This window comes from Pteropus vampyrus, unplaced genomic scaffold (assembly GCF_000151845.1).
Source record: "Pteropus vampyrus isolate Shadow unplaced genomic scaffold, Pvam_2.0 Scaffold123, whole genome shotgun sequence".
Lineage (NCBI taxonomy): Eukaryota > Metazoa > Chordata > Mammalia > Chiroptera > Pteropodidae > Pteropus > Pteropus vampyrus.
The window spans coordinates 5,192,218-5,214,163 of record NW_011888904.1 but is presented as its reverse complement, the minus strand read 5'-3'; the positions used below and the strand labels follow the sequence as shown (position 1 = coordinate 5,214,163).

General features: G+C 37.3%; 1 protein-coding gene across 1 annotated transcript in view; it reads left to right on the top strand.

Moving 5' to 3' along the window:
* Positions 1 to 21,946, top strand: part of GRIN3A (glutamate ionotropic receptor NMDA type subunit 3A) — a gene marked incomplete at its 5' end in the record, with an annotated part of 152,984 nt that overhangs the window by 79,729 nt on the left and 51,309 nt on the right. Inside the window, 2 exons of the mRNA XM_023534238.1 lie at positions 17,051 to 17,196; positions 20,656 to 20,771. Of these exons, the coding sequence (XP_023390006.1) occupies positions 17,051 to 17,196; positions 20,656 to 20,771 (262 nt within the window). The remainder of the gene's footprint in view (positions 1 to 17,050; positions 17,197 to 20,655; positions 20,772 to 21,946) is intronic.

Here is a 21,946-nt window from a genome sequence, read left to right as displayed (position 1 = left end):
ACAATTTCACATGACATCTTCAAAGAAAGGTGATAGAAAAGAAACACATTTACACATTTTCTCCTGAATATATGTATTATGTGTATATATTATATGTATATTTTATATGTATACAGATACATATATGTACATATGTAGACCAGATCAGAATTTGAAATGAGAAAACACCAAGCCATTTTCTATAAAATGCCTTATCTCCAGTGACAAAAGAAAAGAATAATTTAATATTCAAAGACTCATAGAGATAACACTCAAAAGAATACCTAATTAGGATGACAAAATCAGATAAGATCATAAAATATTGTGTTGAATGAAACTATAGGTACAAGACTCTCACAGATACTAAGAGGTTATTTAATTACATTAAATGAAACATTTACCTAGTGAAAATATCATTCATTTTGGAGGAGAATATGAAGGTCACCATCAAATGGAAAAGCCCAGAAGGAGTTACTGATCACACAAATCATCTCAACAATACTTCAGTATCATTTCAAACAAGTTATATTATTATTTTCAGTGATATTATAATTTTCAATGTATCACACTGAAATCACAAAGAAATCATCTAAAATCATGCACATAAAATGAAAAACAGACACAAGAAAGATTATGTTTCAGAATATCAAACTACACCAATAATAGGTGGAAGAAAAAAATAAATTGAAAACACAAACCAATAGAACAAAACATTGACATACGTACCCCACATTCTAAATAAAGATCCTTAGACATAGGAAGAATTGGTTTTAGTTTTATATTTATGATTACTTCTGCTCCCGAAAGTAGATTTCACTAAGAAAACAACATTTTTAGGAAAAGTCTCAAAAATGTGCCATGTACAAAAGACTCACATAAAAAAGATCCAAGCTAAAAATTAAAAGTTTGATTAATATAATTCAAAAAATGTAGAAATTATTTTTAAATGTATTTTGCTACTTTAGAGTTCACCATAAATTCAAAAATCATAAAAGTAACCTAAATGTTTATTTCCTCTCTGAAAAGCTGTGTGCTAGCCAAGCATTGCAATCGAACCCTAAAAATAATGAAATATTTTAACTATTTTTGCATTAAATACTATAATATAGTCACATAAAAAAAGAATCTAGCCTTTGGGATGAATTATAATGTTTTTAAAATCTTACTCAGATGTCATTTCTGAGACAAGTGGCATGTAATGACTGAAGTTTTAATAGCCATTCATACTTGGAATTTTTTATGCATTAATATTACTTGGAGTAAAAACGAATGGCATTTTCCAAATACAATAACTCAAAAATAAATGGAGACATTTGTGCAAATGTTTCATTTTTGAAAATCACCTCGGGCTGAGTCAAACCATGGAAAATTTTAGCTCAAAGGAAAATTCTTTCTCCTCCCCTGCCCAAAAAAAAGTCAGAAGGATGTGAAAATGGGATTATAATGGAAGCTGTCTTGCAACATTAACTGCAGTGTTCATTCCCCTAAAAGCCATAATTCATGGCTGTTCTACAGCCTCTTCCTTTCGGAATTATGCATATTAGAGGAAAGTTTGAATACATAAAAACTAAATGCTGATAGAAAACCAAACCTCATAAAAGACAAGTTTACTTGACCAGTTTGCACTGAAGGAAAATATGAAAGCTCACTACCCTGCCCAAGTCCAAGGTGTCTCTGGTCCAAGGAGGTCGGGAAAAGTATGAAAATTCCAATTTCAGAGCACCGCACGGGGCTTACTGCCTGGAATCCTTGCTCGACCCGTGGCGGTCAAGTCCATCACTAGGGGACAGTGCCTTCAATGGGAGGAGGATCTGAGAACTACTGGCTCTCCAGGGAATTCAGTGCAGGAGTTGGCCTTCTAGAGGGACAAACTGCTACACAGAATACTCAAACTCACTCTTCTTTCCTTCATTTTTCTCTTTTTGCTCTCTTCTGAGGTTCATGGAAAGCATCTCATGAAAACTGTCTCAGGCCATTTCAATCATCTTTGTAATTCCCGGAACCTAGTACAGAGCCTGGCACTTGATAAACATTTGCTGGGGGGTGGGGCGGGGGGAGGAAAAATGAATCTTTAAATCCTGTTTCAAGTCAGAAAACTTGTGTTTGATCTTGTCTGCTATATAACTGGGCTTTGTGATCCTGGACAAGGTACTTAAATGCCTTGGATTCCTTACCTGGGAAATAGAAGTGAAAATAATAACTGCTCATATACCACTATCCTTAGGCAATTATGAGATAATGTATATAAATACCTGAGCACAGTGGCTGGCCTGTATCAGTGTTATGTAATTATTTGTTAAATCTCAATTCTCCAGAGTTGTAGATGATCAGATGAGTGAAGAAGAACAGATTATAATTAATATAAGGGCTAAGGATCCACTTGAGTTGTTTTTCTCATACCTCTGACAGTAGGCCGAGACCAAATGCATCCTTGACTTCTCCAGGAAGAATTACAGCCAACGTTCTTGACATTCAAGATTTATGCTTTGACATACATCTTTAAAATAAAGCCTGTGACCATTTTTAAATGGGAAATCTCTGAAGGAGCCCAGAAGTATTACCAAGGAATATGAAATTTATTTGTATAATTTACAGACTTATAATAACCCTTCAAGTAAGTAGCATAAATTTTAAAATCTGAAAAGACACTACACATACACACACACACACACACACACACACTGAACTTATTGTGCCCTTCATTAGCAGAATAAGAATCAGCCAGCAAGTTATGCTCTGTGCCTAGAGTCTATGGAAGACATAAAGAACAAGACATAAAGATCACAGTTTTGTCCTCAAAAAATGTATAATCAAGTGAAGATTAAAACACTGCAGTAAAACTAAGAAACGGAGTATGTTAACCCTCAAGTACCCAGTATCTCGACTGCCCTATCAAAAGTGGCCTCCCCACCTTTCTGTCTCTTCATACCATTTTTTTTTTACTTTTTCTCATTTTTTTCACTTCTTTTCTTTAATTTATCCCTATCTGTATGTAATTATCTGATTTGCCTTTTAATTGTTTTTCTCCGTAGGAGTAGAGACCTTTTCTGTTATTCACAGGGATTATCAACTGGTGCAGAGTGTGTGTGTGTGGTGTGTGGTGTGGTGTGTGTGTGTCTGTGTGTGTGTGTGTGTGTGTGTGTACACACACTACTGAATTAATGGATTCTTTGTCTTTAAATCTATCAGTTGACCCAAAGATCCTAAGTAGGTGACAGACAAGACCAAATCAGAAATATGCTTGAAATCTTTCAGCAAGAAATCATTCATTTCTCCTTCTATGTTCTTCTTTTACCAGTTAATATGATTCCAGAAATATTAATGAGGCACTGTGATTGTTTATAGGAGTTCAAAGGAACTCATATTCCCTTCAGAAATACATTCAAGTAAACAACTAACTATACTACACTGCGATTAGTGAAATAATAAAAATATATAAAAAGGAGAAGATAGTTATGCCTTTCTTGGGAAGATCAGAAAAGGCTTCTAAAAGGAGAATAGTACTTAATCTGGATTTTAAAGAAAGAATAAGAAGGACCAGCAGAAGTGGGAGTCCAGGCAAAGGTAATAACATGTGCAAGTGCAAAAAAGGCAAAATTAAATCAAATGATGTGAACACTGGACTTAGAGACAGATCTTTGTTAAATTTCTGGATTTTCATTTATAGTTGTTACCACTGTACCAGTTACATGTTACTATAATAGTGCCACGTAACTAACATCAACGGTATACAACAAAAAGCATTTATGTAGCTCAGAAACTTGCCAAGTTCAGCTGACCTAGTCTGAGCTCACTTATATATTTGGGGCTTGGCTAGCTATTGGCTGACATGGGGTGGCATCAATACTTTCTGGGGTGATGTGGTTCTGCTCCACACAACTCATCTTCCAGCAGGCTAACCCAGTCATGTCCCTTCTCATGGTGATAGCAGAGGGCAATAGCACAAGCAGAAATGTGCAAGCATTTTTCTAAGACTATGCTTATATCGTGTCTACTAACATTCCAGTAACAAGAGTAAGTCGCCTGGCTAGAACCAGAGACGGAGAGGGAGGGCACTCTCCATGACTTGGCAATGGGTGTGAATCAAGGAGGGAAGAAGAATTGGACTCATTAATATAATCAATCGGCTGCACCTGCTTCATCTCTCTAGGGTTTGGTATCCTATTCCATAAACGGAGAACACGACAATTCCTTCATCTTGGTATCCCAGGGTTATTGGGAGGAAATGTATAGAAGGTGTTTTTGAAGTTTTTTAGCTGAGATAAAATAGACAAAAAGTTGTTATGGAAATCTAAGAGACTGGCATCACTGTGTTTGTGGTTTGCATACCAGCTAGACACACCTTTAAACTTAAACTCCTGTTTCATATTCCTCAGATAAAACAATAGTCTCAAACAAGGCTAGTACATTTTCCTGGCTCTAATCAAAAAGGGACATCTAAATACCAAATTTGGTCCCTGAGATAGTGAGGTCAGCTTAAATAGTACTCATGAAAAGCACTGAAATATCATCAATGGCTACTTCTAGAATCAGGGAAGAAAAAGAGGTATGCCATAAAACTTGTTTATATTTTACAGTGAGAATAGATTCATGTATTACTTACATTAAATAAATATGTTTTGAAAATTTTTCATAAAGTTAAACTAGTTAAATTTTTCCATAATTTCCTTTTCAACCATTCAAACACTGATCCAAATCTTCAGGGTGGCTTCTGTTCAGTTTTCATCCTTAAATAACTATGTATTCATAGACTTTTAAATTTTACTTTATTTTTATTTACATGACTTAAGTAATTACAACAGTCTAGAAAACTAGATTCTGGTTCCAACTTTGCCATAAGCAAGTCTTTGGCCATGGACAAGTCACTTAACCATGGTCACCTCTAGTTTATCGGAAAATTAAGGGTTATAAATTAAATAGTTCTAGTATAACCAGGTCTAACATTCTATAATTCCAGGGAGAAATGCTCCTTTTGAGCCAGCTTCTCTGAAAATTATCAATCTGAATATGAACAAAGAAAAGAGAAAGAAGGAGTTAATTTAGGGTTTAATAAGTAAACAAATTTTAAATCAATTTTTAGTAAAAATATTTCATTACTTTTAATATACACTGATGTAACAAATGATTTTAAAAAAATAGCTTCTACTTACAATTTTTTTATACCAATGAGATACGCTTAACTTTTTAAAAATGCAAACTTTTAAACTTGGTGTAAATTAATTAACATTATGAGTTTTTAGGCTCTGGGTCAATTTTCATTTTTTGTTTCTCTACACTGTAGGTGTATTCATTCATCAAACACTAAGTTAGCATTTACTGCTACTCTCTAGTCACTAGAGACAGTTCATAGATCTGCTCTTCCAGATTGTACCAAGCCAGTTTCTGCATATGAATTATAAACTCCTCATTTCATGCTCCTAGTTTGTTTGCCATGAAGATTACTCAAGATAGTGGAATCAGAACTTACATTCAGGTTAAGTTCCAGAGGCAGCACACAAGTTCAATATGTTAAATGTGTGTATGGCATAGCTCCACTTAGCTGTCTAATCTTGGCCAAATTGCTTTATCTTGCTGATCCTCATTTTTCTCAACTACAGTCTTTATGAATCGTTGCATGTTTTTTTTATTGCTGCATGAAAATTTTCTCAAATTTGCAAAAGAAGTAGAAAGAAAATGCCTTTTTAACTCAGCTGACTGCTGCCCTTAGATGCTTGGCTCACAAAGCAAAATGCTACTTTAGTTGTGCTGCTCTTGTGAATCATTTAACACTTGCTGAACAGAAAAGAAAGATAAGCAAACACGAGCTCAGTCATAAACTGGGAGATGGTCTCAAGTGGAAAAACTGAGGGAGGAGTAAGGGGCGGCATCTTCTCCTTCCGGACACATTGATTCAAAACAGATGCTTGAATCTTTGGTCCCCTCTCCCTTGAATAATGGCTCTATCACTGATTTCCTGAGCATGCCAAGGCAAAGGCAGACTGACCATTCATCCATGGCTAATAAAACACACAGCCCAAGGGGTAGCCTAAGAGGAAAGCAAAGCAAGAAGAAAGGATTTCTCTTCTTACTATTATTCAGTAGGTTGTCTGTCTTTCTGTTTGTCTGATGTTTTCCTTCAGCAGCTTCACTAAGAGGCTGGCTTCCTGGGGTCTATGCTGTGGGATTATTGATCTTTAGACTAAACCTCCTACTGTATTTTGCACCCAACCCACCATGAATGAAGGCCACATTGGACTTGCTTTGATATTTAATTCTTCTGAGTTACATAATTAAATAAAACTGGCATTAAAACAAGTTCCTCTGCCACAGGGATTTCGGTAGTTGTGCCAAAAAGCTTACATCACTAGACTTGAGGTAAATTTATAACTGTTTTCATTCATTTGCATTTAATCAGCCCAGAATTGCTGACTCTAGTTTAGACAAGGACCTGACTGCCTGCTCAGTCTGCAGGGGACAGTACTGCTGGTGATGGGCAAGGATTCGAATGAGAAGTTTGAGTTCCACAGTCCACAGATCATTTTTCACCTTGAAGTTTGACTGGATGGCAAGTCAATTATATAACCAGAAATCCAGGGTTATTCTGATGCCATGGGCTTAAAGGAATCCTCTCTTTTTCCGTAAAAGGCATTGCTCCTCAGCTGACCAAGTTCAGGCCGCAGTTCTGCTGCTTATAGTGAATCACATCTTTAGAGGGATCATGGTTCTAATGTAATTATGTTATGATCATAATCACTGTTGAAAATCCCAGTAAGACTATATATATATATATATATATATATATATATATATATACATATATATATATATACATGTAGTCGTGTTCTAGAGTCAGCTGATAGGTGTATAACAACTGACTCCAACAGTGTGGGCTGAAGAACCTGAGGAAAGTTATTTCATATCTTCGAACTTCATTTCCCTTATCTATGAAGAAGTTATTAACAGAAACTACCTCATAGGTAGTTTCAGAGTATAGGAACTCTGAAATGAAACGATGAATGTGGAGGGCTATCCCTATCATCAGCACAATAAATGATAGCTACTAGTATTAGCAGATTATTAAGGGTTAATTAAGCTCCCACAATTGGCTGTTGGGCTACACATACAATGGCCAAACTCTTTCAATTAGCCATTTTACTGATAAGGGAACTGAATTAGTCTCACAGCAGTTAAGGGAATAACTGGTAAAAACAAAACACTTTTGTACTGTCTTCTCTAGTAGTCAAGAGCATAAATAATAGAGCTACACAGTCTGTCCAATTCTGTCATTTATTGGCTCCATAAATGACATAATTTAGTTGCTTTATACCTCAGGGTGCTCATCTAAAAAAAAAAATGAGTATAATGATAGAATCAGCCTCATAAAATTGTTGTAAGGATTTAAAAAGTCAATATGTCTGAAGCATTTAAACAAAGCCTGGCACATGGTGAGCTACATCATCACCATCATCACCACCACGCTTACCATTGCAATTACTCTTGTTCTATGCTTCTTTATTTGGAAACATCAATAGCATTGGTAGTATCGGGAGTGAAATACTTAGTCTGACATATAAGAGAAATGGACTTAGCACCATGAGATCATTCAATATAAAATGGGATTTGAAGGGGATTTTTGAATAAATCAGTTGGAAGAGTCTCAGTGAACTGAAAAGGATAGGCTGCTTCAGATGAATGGAAAAAGACACTGAGACTAGGGTCAGAGAAGAAGAAAAAAAATTATATATACACACACATATATATATATGACTTACTTGGGAAAAATAAGGAGGAGGGGAGGAAACAAAGACATAGAACATTTGTAAAAGAATAGCAGTAATCCCCCTATAAAATTCTATTTTATTCTATACTATTCTGTACTATTCTGTAATTCTTTGGTTTGTTCTATTCTATAGTGTCTAAAGGCTAGACACTATAAGACCATGATAACAAGCCCTACCCTTGTATTACTATGCATGAGACAGAAATATACCAAGGACTTTCAGAGGCCGAGTAAATGAGTACTGCAGGGCCATTTCATGGACGGGATGTTGCTAAGCAAATTTAATTCAGGAAATTATTTTTTAAAGAAGGAAATAAAAACTGGAAACTTATGGTTTCATAAATGGGGAAGTAAATGGGGAAGTGTTGTTAAACATAGCATACTAAAAAGAAGAAATAAAGAACCGTGGTTTCTATCAGCCATATTCATTTGGGGAGGGGCTTATACGTTCAACGGGATTATATTTGAGCCTGAGTGAGAGTTTTTTAAGCTCACCTTCCCATTATTCGTGTGACCTGGAACAAGTCCCTTCTTAACCTTTCTGATCATGGGCCTAAACCTGCACTCTAAGTTCAGAAAGTTCCTACATGCTTATTAGCTGAGTGATCTTGGGTGAGTTATTTAAACGCAAGCCTTAGTTTCTTATGTGAAAATTAGAGATGATAATAAATATTTCATAGGGAAGCTTAAATTATATAATTCATGTTAAAGTTTTAGCATAATGCCAGACGAATGAGGAGTGCTTAATGAATAGAAGCTACCTCTATTAGCATCAATAAAAATAAACGAATGGATGAAATGTTCTCTAGCATCTCCTCTAGCTATTCATCTTTCCTCTAAACTGGACTCCCTAATTTTACAGCCTCCCCAGCTTTGACATCTCTCTTCAGATTCAGTCCCCAGCCCCCACCTGTAAGCCAAGTAGAGTGGGAAAAAAGAAACATTAAGATGACCAGTGTGCCAATAGAGGTATGTGTGAAGATGTAGTGAGGCTGGCAAGGGAGGAGGGAGCAGGGATCAGTCCTCCTACAGCCACCCCTCCCCCAAGACTGCTGGATTTTGAACACGAGTATTTGACCCCCATGGGTTACAAGATGAATGTGCTTGTTTTAGGGAGCTTGGCCGATCCATCTAGCTTGCTTTTTTACCTTTAATAAATAGAACACAGAAACTATCAGACTGCTAGTGCTTGGTGAATGGAATAAAATGCATGAATGAGTTTTGTAAACAGCACAGTTCATATGTTGCTGTTTTCGCTGCTGTTGCTATAACTGATAAATACCTTGTTTAAAAACCCAAAGGATATGGATGGATTCTTTGTCTTATTTCTTTAAGCTGGCACTAGTTGTTTGGATTAAATTGACCCTTAGGCTTGAGGAATGCCTATCTTATGTGTAACTTCTTAAAGAAAAAGAATCTTTCCCTAAGGCAGAAATTAATAGTACAAGTTCTCAGGTTTCTGGATTCAGTTCCTTGATCTACCCCTTTCTGACTGTGTGGCCTTGGGCAAGAAGATGCTGAACCGCTTCAACCGTCAGTTCCCTCATCTTTAAAATGAGGGTAATGATTCTGTATACCTCAAAAGGATGCTGTGAAAATTAAATGAAGTGAGGAATTTAAGATCTCGTCACAGTGCCTGGAATGAATAGCTACTACTATTATTAAAATAATAGCTACTACTATTATTAGAATAATAGAGAAAATATTATGGAAGAAATACTATTATGGAAGTATTATAGAAGAAATACTATAGAAAATAATAAATAACTCCAGCTTTGATGAGATGACAGATACACAAAGTCTGCGTCAAAATGATGAGGAATGGAAGAAAGTGGCAAGGAAAAGAAGGAGATAAAGAAATAACTCAGCCAGAATGAGTATGTCTATCACTGGCCAACTCTCATAACCTCAGGCTTGTGGTTTAAAATTAACGTGCCCCTGAGATTTAAAATTAAATTTTAACTTGTCTAATGCTTCATTTTCAAATTTTATAACTGAGTTGTTCTATTACCCTTCCTAGATAGAAACAAAGAGTGATAATAGTCAGGACCTTCTGTTGGGGGACTGCATATTCCATGCAGCTAGTGATGTGTCATACTAGAGCCTAAGTCCGGGCAGTGGCCGGAAGCCTGCTGAGATTTATCAAACCTACCTCTTTGCTCATTTACCTGCATAGGCATCTCTTAAGTGACTGATGGTGTTTTACAATAGAGAGGAAAATTTGAAATTTGGGAGTCAAGGAGATAGTTTGACAATATTGCCTATACTCAAGGCCAGCAAACATTTTCTATTTGGGCCAGATAGTAAATATTTTAGGCTTCATGAAACTAGATACACCTACTCAACTCTCCTGTTGTATTATAAAAGCAGCCATAGACAATATGTAAATGAATGGGCATGACTGTGTTCCAGTAAAACTTGATTTACAAAAACAGGTGGCAGGCTGGACGTGGCCCATGGCACATACATAATTTGCTGAGCCTTAACCTATGCAAAGGATTTAATACAGTGACTCAGGTTGTCAGAATGACCCGGGCTAAAGCTCATATAAATCAAACACAATGTGAAAGAATGTTGTTGACTAGAGATTAGCTGACCTAACATAAAGGGCTTCAGATTGAAAAAGAAGCGTCAGTAAAATGCTTAAATTTAAATGGAGAATGTAGCTTCTGGAGAAGAAAATAGGAATAACATGGAGAAAAGAAATGCAGCGTAAATGACTCAGTAATTCACATAAGAAACTGGCTAAGGCCCAGAAACATTACTTACAGCCTCATTTTTCTGTATTCTTATGTTCAGAGCATGAGTAATAACTCGGTGAACACACATTTCTGTTTGCTAAGGACTGTCCTAGTGGGCCTGTGGTTCTTGTTAATTTTCAATAGTGTCTCCTTTCAAAGAAGTGTCCTAGTTTGCAGTATAAATTATATAGCCACACCTATAATGAACAAAATGATTTTGAAATTGTAGTGCAGACAGGAATATATTATTTAAAGTTATCATGAAAACTTGGACAACACACACCTATAAAGGCCCAAAGGAGCGCTAGATAACAGTAAGAGCTTCAAGTCAGAGTCAGATTCAGATCTTAATTTATCAGTTCCTGCTGGTCTTAAGCAATGTGCTGAACATCCCTGAATTTCAGTTCTTTACATGTAATAATAAATAATAAAAATAAATAATAAAAATAGCAAACTTGTTAGACTTAAATGTGTTTGCATATAGTAAATATTTGAAAATATTAGCTGTTATTTTATTATTATTACTGTTATTATTATATATTCACATAGATAGATTGGTTGGGATGGAACAAAAAGTCATTCTCCATATACAGAAGCTATGCCTCAAGAGGAGTGATTTCCTTATCACCGGAGACATTCGAGCAGAGACTTGATTGGCACGTAATAGTGATATTATAGATAAAGCCTTGCTACTCAAGTCTGGTCCATGAACCAAGGTATCAGCATCAATTGGGAGCTTGTTAGAAGTGCAGACTTTTAGGCTCCTACCTAGACCTAATAATCAGTCAGAAGTTACATTTTGAAGAAACTCCAGGTGGTATATTTAGCTTTGCTCTAACGGTCTGAGGCATCAGTGGACGATTTGAGCAGATGCCTTTTAAAGCCCCTCCGAACCCTGAGGCCACCTCATATTATAGAGTGCATAGGTTTTAAGTGGATACGTAATGGGTGGGGAGAAGCTATGGTCTCAATATACCCCATTCCGTTGGGCAAGTTAAGAATGGCCCTTCCCATCCTTTTTCAAATGACGTTATACCAGGTCCAGTGACTACATTCCATTTATTATTTAAGTACCAATCTCAGATAAAAACAAATGTATACTTTAAATGAACATATTCAACATTGAGATTGCTTTTTAATCTAAAACATCACATTTACCTTGGACATAGCAGTTTGGTTATTTCTTGAATTTGCTTTCATTTTGTTTTGAGCCTTTTCTCTGCTTCCAGCGAAATGTCTGATTCTCTGTGTAGGTGCTCTGGGTGGAGTTCAGTATTCTACTAATACCAGACAATTCACATACAAGGAGATAGCTTAACCTTACATATTTCCTCCAAGGCCTGAAGAGGTTGACACAAATATAAACAGAATTGGAAGAGCTAGTGAAATATTTAGCTGAGATTTTAAAGAAATTCTTTTCTCTCTGGGACTTCCTGGTGATGGCTATAATCCAGCTTAAATGCTTTAGCTCTTTGTGTACTTTTATCCTCCCTCCTTGAGTCAGGCTTTCTGACATCCCTGGCTGTTTGAATTACACACCATGTGGACACACAGGAGAGACTATGCCAATCCATCGGGTTGCATCAACTGTTTCTTAGATCTCTTTTTCTGATTCTATTATTCTGTGACTGCTGAAGAGCTCATTGTCTTTTTTCCATTAGACTCTCACATGCAGAAATACTATTCTGAATTAAGTATGATAAGAATTAAAGGAAAAAATTTAATTTTTGACCAGAAAGACAACATGAAGTATGACAAAAATATCAAATTAGTAAGATGTCTAACCTAAGAGAACTTTGTGTTAATAATGATGACTTATTTATTAAACCAGTGTTTATCAAGACTCTACTATGCACCAAGCACTGTATTTGTTGCATGATGATGATGATGACGATGACAATGATGACAATAATAGCAACTTACATTTGTTAGGGACTTATGACCACACAAATGAGGTAGGCATGGGCCCTGTTCTCATGGAAACTTATGAGCTAGCAGGTAAAGCAGACATTCAACCAATAATTCCAAGTATGATCAATATTATGTGAAATTGCAGGATACAGTGGAGTCACTGAAGGCTTCTCTGAAGAAGTGACATTTAAGAATTAGCTACGCAAAGGAAAAGTAAGGTTGAAGAGAAAGCATTCCAAGCAGAATGAAGACTATAGGGGAACAGCTCTGATCAGGCAAAAAATATACATTGGAAGAACTGAGAGAACTAGCCAAAGATTAGAGGGCCACAGGGAGAGTGGGGAGATGAGGCTGAAGAGAAGGAGGCAGGAGCAAAGTCATGCTGAAACTTTAGAGGCCACATGAAGAGTTTCAACTTTATCCCAAGAGCATTGTGGAGCCAGTTGTTAAGAAAGTGAGTGACATAATCAGATTTGGGCTTTAAGATTATTTTGATTGGATTGGAGGGGAAGAGAGGGCATGTACAGAAAGCAGACATGATGGTGGCTTGGATTAGAGAGGTGGCAGTGTTGTAAAATATCTCCAAGTTAGAGTGGGGATCAAGTCAGGCTTAACAAAGTGCTTCCTCCCATGGAGTCTGGTTACTTATGTTAGTACTTGAAGAACTTTTCATTCTCAAAACTGTTTCCTTCACAGGCATTAGAGTCATGTGGGACAGATGTGGGAACCCATGAGCAAAAGGCAGCAGGCAGCCATGGAAAGCACAAAGGGCCAGTCCCCCCACTGGGATTCTGAGCCTGGGTCTGCTGGTTCCCGACTCCTTCCAGTATCTGGGGAGGGAGTGATGTATGATACACTCAGCAGGGAAAAGAGGCCCGGAGTGCCTAGAAATAGTTCATAGGCCATAAAAGTATTGCCACAACATAATGTGAGGAAATGGACTTCTGAAAGAAATTATTCTCATATACGACACAAAAGTGTTTTAATTACTGATCTGAAACCCTTTTACCTTAAAAGGAGAGTCCATTTTGAAAGCTTGAGTTATAAGCTAAATTTTTAGCTCCATCTGTGCTAAGTAGAATGTCAAAGCTCTCATCTCCCTCTGGGTTCAAAGAATAGTTATGTCAATTATTTGTCAAGTACTTTATTGAACAACTACACGATGAAAGTAATTGGAATGCAATGTTTAAATAGCTTACATTGAGCTTCCAGTCCACCGAATAAGCTTAAAGTCTAGACATTAAATGATCACACAATTAAAATTTAAAAATGCAGCTGTGCTAAGTTCTACAAAAGAAAGGTATCTGTGCTCTGAGGGCTTTATGAGGGGAGGATCTGGCATAAACAGCAAGTTAGGGAAGGGATGACTAAGCTGAGAGTAAAGAGGTAAATAGAAGTTAAACAGATGAAGGGAGGATGGAAGAATAGCAGTATAATTCACTAATCTGATGAACATGTTATAGAGCATCTGTCAGGCGGCAAGAGTCATAATAGGTAACTGTGACACATACACAAAGGAAACTCGGTCCGCATGTCAGGGCAAAGGACAGTGGGCTGAATCTTGCTAATCACTAGCTGTGAGCATTTGATTGTTACTTTACTCAACCCTCAGCATCTTAATCTGTAAAAGAGAAAATAACATCTATCTTGCAGGATTATTGTGAGAACTGAAAATGTTCCAAATGCCTAGTTCACTGCCTGGCTCATAAATAGCAAATCTTGTGATGACCAGACCAAAAGTCAGTATGACATAGTATCAGAAGCAGTGTTCACAGTGGTCAAAAATTCCCTATTTTCAGTCAGACTATCTGAGTTTGAATCCCAGGTCTAAAGCTTACTAGTCCTGTGACCTTGGACAAATGACAAACACTCTAATCTTTAGTTTCTTCTTCTAGAAAAGGAAGATAATAGAAATACTTCAAAAGTTTCTTAGAAGGATCAAAGGAGATAATACATGAGAAGTATGAAAGATTGTTAAATAAATCCCTAGACTACATATTATGTGTGTACAAGATTCTGTATCAGGACATATACATAAGTAGCAAATTATTTTTGTTACTGTTTATATGGATAGGAGGGTGGAGCTAGACAAGTCCAAAGATTTCATATAGAAAGTCTTGATCTAGGCCTTAATAAATGAATGTGTTGGGCAGACAGAATGCTGATTAATTTGCCGTGCTCAAGCCATAGTGCTGCCAGTTGCTGTTGTGAGAATTGCAAGGCTTAAGGAGAATGCTTTAAGAGTCTAGTGAGTTCCTTCTGATAAACCTCTCTCCATTTGCTGCCATGAGCTAGAAGGCAGCATGATGTGTTCAGTGATAGCAGTGGCTTTGAAATCAGACAGACTTGGGTCCTGATCCAATCTCTACTACTTACAGCTGTGTGATTTTATGCCAGTTCTCTGATCTTTGGTTTACTAATGTTTAAAAAGGGAAGTGATTATAGTGCCCTCTTCATGAAGGTGTTATGAGAATTAAACAGATAATGCATGTAAAGCACTAAGCACCATGTTTGTGGCACATAGTAAGTATTTAATAAATGTTAGCTGTTGTTGTTATTGTTGAGGCCTGATTAAGGTTATGCTGGCATAAAATATTAGAATGTGTGCAGTGTATGGAATGATTACCTTAAACACAAGGTATGTCATATCACATACTGAACACTGGAGTATCCAAAGAAATATCAAGAACAACCAGGTGGTGTGTAGCTATGGGGCAGTGATTGCAATTATTTACCTTTGTGGCCCCAGTAACTCTGAGAGCTATATTCAGTAGGTCCTCAATAAACTGTAAATAAATTAATGAGTAATTTATTTTGCTGATTGTAAAATAAACTTTTTTTCTACTTAAAACGTGAGGCATGTTTCTGTAGGCAATATGCAAATAAAAAAATTCACCTATAATTTCAACACTGATGGGACAAACATTGCAGATATCTTGATATATTTTCTTCCAAGGTGTGTGGCTGTCTACATATATGCTACATATATGTGAGAGATCACAGCATTTATAATAATCATACATATTTAATTTTGATTATATCATATAAAAGTGTTTTTCTCCATTTGTCATATGAGCATTTGCCTTGTTTTATTAAATATATTTCACATATTTAAATGTGTTAAATATGTTTCACAAACATATCTATACATTGCATAACATTTTATAAGGGTGTAAACTATTGCCATATTGTGAGACCTTTAGTGTGTGTCAAAACTAATTCATCTTCAAATATAAGTTGCTACCATATTCTGTGAGTTCTTAACCTTTTGGGGTTGTAAACAACTTGAAAGCCTAATTACTAAAAAAACAAAAACTTCTGTGCTCTCTCCCTCATAAAAGAATATTACTAACACCTATTTACATAAAATGTTGCCTACAATTTCAGGAGCTTTATTAACTCCATGAAGCCCATCCATGGATTCCTGTCCCCAAGCTTCAGGTCAGAACCAGTGATGGCAAATATGTTAACATGAGATAGAACAAAAAAAAAATGCAAAAACTTTACTGTAATAATTGTAGAGAAATATAATCTTAAAAATACTGCTGTCTACAGAATATTTGACTATTTTCAGAATATGGCCCAATCCCAATTTAATCCTATATTTGAACTAGTCTAAGCCTAGATTCCACATTAACTCTTCTCTACAACTTTCATGAATAATAATGTTTCATGTGCTCTATCTTGACTGTTCTTAGTGACAGAAAGCCTCTGCGGGATTTGCAGTGCACCCCCTCTCCTCACTGTGAGGTTTTGTACCGGGAGAGCTATGACATTCTGGGTCTACTGCTACCCTTCTTCTCTGTTGTTTTTAATTGTCTTACATGCTATTTCATTTGAGCAAATATACAGCATGACTCAGCATCGGATACCACAGTTACTTAAATGAAACAGATTCGCTTTCTAAAACATCAAAAATAAATTCAACAGACTTAAAATATGATACAATAAGTCCTCATATAACGTCATCTATAGGTTCTTGGAACTGTGACACAACAATGTATAACAAAATGAATTTTACATAGGCTAACTTGATATAGATAAGAGTCAAATTCCTAGGGCATCTCATCAATGTTATAACTAAATGGTGTTGAAATGACATTATTCAAGGACTTCTGCATAGCGTAAAGGCAGAGAGACATAAAAGAGATGTAGTCACTGCTTTCGGTCCCATGTATTTGAATCTCAGGATGCAAGGCTTTAGGTTGGCCCTTGTGTAGTTCTAACCAATCAAAGGCTTTAGGTTGGCCCTTGTGTAGTTCTAATACAATCTTTAATGTATTACCTTAACTGTATATACTTGGTCTGACATGCAATTTATAATAACGAGGCTTATTCTACATGCCAATTTATACAGTTTCTAAAGGATTCTGATAGGTTCTCTATATATGCAGAAAATTGTTTTTTGTTTGCTTGTTTGTTTGTTTGTTTGTTTGTGGTTTTTATCTGTTTGCTTCTGAAGATGGAACGATTATCAATGTGAAAGCTGGGATATGAAAGAGCACCTACCTACGCCTATACATTTCTGTGTGCACATTTATGCATGTGGCATAAAATTCTATGTTACCAGCTACTAAAGCATGGTAGAATGAGGAAAATTTTGAAAACACTTCTAAGACTAATTTACATTAAAGACAACATTTCTTTTTCTGCCTCATAGCTACATCATCCCTCCCAAGGCTTCCGCTTTGGAACTGTCCGGGAAAGCAGTGCTGAAGATTATGTGAGGCAAAGCTTCCCAGAGATGCATGAATATATGAGAAGGTACAATGTACCAGCCACACCCGATGGAGTGCAGTATCTGAAGTGAGTGTCAACCTCTTGGGTCCAATAAGTTCTCACTGAAATAAGTCATTTATCTACTGATGTAGTGTTTGTTGTTGTTTTTAAAAAACGACAGCTAAATATACCCACCGTGTTCAGTAATACCTCACACTGTGTGAGATCCAGGAGGCAGTATGGAACAGTGTGCATTTAATTATGTGATCTAGATTACTAGTTACCTGCTTAGTCCCAACTTAGCAGTAGCTTGGCTCAAAGTGTCGGTGGAATCATTAGTGTAGCAGAAGGTAAGGGAAGTAAATGTTGGCTTGACAATGCTTGAGAAAACAATGGTGCAGAAACAATCAACCACTTAGGGAATGTGGCCAGAGGATAAAGTGTCCCAAAGCAACCCCTTCCTTCACAGTGAATCTCTAATCCCATGGACTGTCTCCTCTTGCCACAAGGAAGTGGGATTTATCTTAGAGATTTCCTGTAGAAAGGAAATAAGATAAAAGGCAATGATCCTATGCCTGCATCCTTCTCATCAGAATTTATGAGAAACAGTCAAGAACAATCACATTGCCATGGCAGATTATAAGACCCTGTAATTCATTGAGGCTGAATGCAAAGGAAGATGGTGCAGTTATGGATCATCTCACCTATTGGCCTGGGAGAAAAAAGGAATATCTCCTAATAAGCACCACAGCACGAGAGTGAGTAGCCCTCTCCCTCCTACCTAATGGTCTCAGGACAATGACATGTATTCAAACCTTTAATCCATAGAATTGAGCAGCATCAGGAAACTGGTGTCTCGATGGTCGACCAGATAATCTTCCCAATGGATAGCAGGACATGCCACCTCAAATTCTTCTTTAAGAAAGAAGAGAAAATAAATAATTTCACGAGACATAAGGGCTCTGTGTTTCTCAAGAGCTTTCATAATAGGCCCCTAAACAACTTTGTAGAATTTTAACTAGAGGCCAGAGAGAAAGCCTTGTGCTCTTAAAGTTATCTATGGTGCTTAAGTACTAAGAAATGGCACTTTTAATTTTGCAAGAACATTAAAACATTAGTGTCTCTCTCAAATACAGTTTAGGCTCCCTTGCCTCCAAGCTCCTCTTTTTTGCTTCCCATCTCTTCTTCAGGCAAATTCATGGCTGAGAGAGAGAATAAGATGGCTCCAGACAGTAATAGCTCATAAACTAGGCTCTTCTGGCAAAGGATGAGATGGGCCACTGCTACAGTCCCCAGTTCCACTTCACTCAGGGTATTAATTTATTCTAGAGGTTTCACCTGAGAAGGCCCCAGTGCTCAGAGCTGGTTCTACTCTAACCTGGAAAGAAGAAATAGAAAAGCAGGCACAGATGAAGAAGCTAAGGCCCAAAAGAAGCAGCATGTCCATGGTAATGCAGCTAGCAAGTGGCAGAGTCAGGATTAGAATCAGGTCTCTAGAATCCAACCCCTACTTTTGGCTAGTCTAAGAACCATAACAGAAAAGTAGGTCCTTGATGTCCTTGATTTTCAATGGCAGAGTCAGGTAGAATAGTCCATGTTCCAGCAGCATTCATTCCAGTTAGTACCTGGGGGCTTGTGAGAAATGCACCATCTCAGGCCCCATCCCAGAATCTGCATTTTAACAAGCTCCCTGGGTGATCCAGGTGAAATTGGAATACAGGCAGACCTTATCATTAATGCATTCTCACTTCCTATCTCTGGGCTCTCTCCACTTTTGACCTAGTCACTGCCTAAGCTCTTAGCCACCACCACAAGCAACCCCAGTCCTCATGTTAGCTCCCTGACATCCCAGAGCCCAGACCTGCAGAACACAACCCCTGCAGTCATCTGTATGAGACAAGATTCTCCCCTCTCCTATCGAAATTCCCCTGGGCTTGGTCCTACTCACTTAGGGCCTTGCTTTCTGAGGTGATGGTTTTCCAATCAATTAATCTTGATTAAAGTGTTGATTTATTTTAGTATGTTTATATATGACTGTGTTTTGTGTTTTATGTATTATGAAATGAGTGCTCAAAAAGACAGCATGAGTCTGTAATGAGAGAAACAACTGGAGGCTCTGCCAACTATAAGGATGACTCAGTCAGTCCAGAAGCTACTTAAACCTGGATCACACCCAGCCATTTCCTCACCAGTGACTCAGGGCCCCATGAAAGTCTGTGAGCCGACTGCTTCTTGCCTTCCTATGCAGTGCAGACCTGTCATAGCTAGCTGCACTTGGTAGTCCAAAATCAAGAGTAGTTATTTAAGGATACCACTGAGACTAGACCTCAGGAATTACTCGTTCAGTTGTTAGAAAAACTGAACCCCAATTTACTGTAACCACAAACATTTGCAGAGTATTGGTAAACGGTAACTTGTTGCTATGTAGCTCCCAAGGTACATTCTGCTACTGTGAACATCTTGCAGTTTGATTTTGATTTTATTGCCAAGAATCTGTTAAGATTCCTCATCATCAGCTCCCAAGAAACAATTCATATCCCCGTACTTTCTGAAGCTTCCCACAGCCGTGGTGCTAGGAGATGTTCTTCATTTTGGTTAAAGTTAAACATAGGTCTTGTCATAACTTAAATCCAATACACCATGGAGAAGAGAATATATTTTGAATCGGCTATTTTACTTCCTGGAAAAGTAGAAGGAGGAAGCAATGGTCATTGGCACAGAGAAGGGATACACAAGGCATCTATTGACATCTTGAGCCCAGCCCACAGCCAATTCACTGATACCATCCAGAGACACCTCCTTAAGTGATTCTTGCCTGAACTGCTTCCTGGGATGAAAGTGAAACATAAATGTCTAGAGATAAATTAATAAATCAAATCACTAAAATCTATTACATATGCTTCCTATTCCATTTATTGAATGTTAGCCTATGGACTTTAAAGAGACCTTAACTCTCTTTGCCCCAGGAGTGCTAGATCTCTTATTTTCATTCCCTTATATCTAGTGATCATGACAGAAAGAAATAAGAATTGCCATATACTGATTAATGAGCCCATCTGGCTCCAACACTTATTAGCTGTATAACCTGGATCAAGTTACTTCAACTCTCTGAGCTTCAATTTTCTCATCTGTTAAAACGGTGTAAATACTACCCACCTCACAGTTATTATGAGTGATAAAATGCATGGCAAACAATAAATACGATGCCTAGCACAAAGAAGTCACTCGGTTAATGTTAGAGAAATGAACCTTCCCATGCAATTCAGAGCCACTCTGGCTTTGTTGTTAGATTTAGCAGTAATGAAGGAATTGGTAGACAAACCCATTAGAAAGAGGTCATGCTCTCTCATAAGAGTAGCTGTTTTCCATGCTCTGTTCTCTACAGGTCAGTGAGATGTCAACAAGGCTGAGTCAGCAGCTAGCTAGCTTGTGCTGCCCTTTATGTCCAGGTTTCTGTCCCCTAAACAAAAGACAGCTGTCAGGCTTAGTGCTCCCTGTCCATTAATGAATCATTTTTTGCTTTTCTTCTCTTGGTCTTAAATATAGGAATGATCCAGAGAAACTAGACGCCTTCATCATGGACAAAGCCCTTCTGGATTATGAAGTGTCAATAGATGCTGACTGCAAACTTCTTACCGTGGGGAAGCCGTTTGCCATAGAAGGTATTAATCAGTCATTCTTAATTCACTTTTACTCAAGATGTGCTCATTTTGCCAACCTAGCAAGTCACAGATGCCAAAGTCAGAGGCAAAATACTATTCATCTTCCCTTGTTTTCATTTTCAACGCATAAGCATTTAGCTATTAAATTGCTGAAGTTAGGAATTTATTTTTCACCTACTCCACAAACATTTATTTACCCAACTGTTAGAGAGGAAAAAAGACAACAACAAAAATATTGTTACCCAAATGATGATGCTTCACATATCTGGGGGGAGGTGGCATAGTGTAATAAATGGGGAGCCCGATTTTAAATTAATCTGTATTTTCTAATGACCAAGCCCTATAATGAATCTGATTCAAAAATGCAAAACCTAGAATGATTGCATTTTACAACTGGAAGAAATGTTGATCTAATTGAATCTACTCGCTTTATACACAAGAAAGCCCAGGGTCATTACTTCACTTTTCCATAGTCACACAATTAGATGATAACACTGGAATTAGAATCCAACTCTCATGGTTCTTAAATAAATGTTTTTCCACTAGTTGGAAAATAAGTAGGAAAAAAATATCTCATTCTATATCCTAATAACCTTTAAGAGTCCTAAACAATACCATGTTTGGGACCTCAGATTTGCCTTTCTCCCCACTAACAGCAAATTTTTGCTTCCAACTAGATCAACCAATCGATTGAACTTCAGGACCAAAGAAAGATTGCTTTGTCTATAGCTGCTTTCATTCTAGACAACAGCTGATATACAGAGCTGATAGTATGAACCAGCAAATTTCATGTCTCCCAGTCCCCAGCTTCCCTTCTCTGACAGTTTATGTTGGCTCTCGAGACAACCATGTTCACTTGTCAGAAAACACTGACATGAAACAAACCTATGGGCGTGCCCAAGTCCCGTTTCCAGAAAATTGTACTTTCCTGCATGTTAAGTAGTGTATCAAGACTACTCTGATTCCAATTTTCCAACCACGGTTGGTCTCTGTCTCCCCTAAACACATCGGCAAATTCTGTACTTAAGTCTTTGCTTTCACGATGAATGAGATTGTAGCAGCTGATGCTGTTTCTTTGCACCTTCTCCTAAGAGAAATCAATCTCCTCTCCAGGCAAAGTGACCTCCACCTGAACTAGGGATAGAATTCAGGAAGAGAGGGATTTAGTAGTAGTG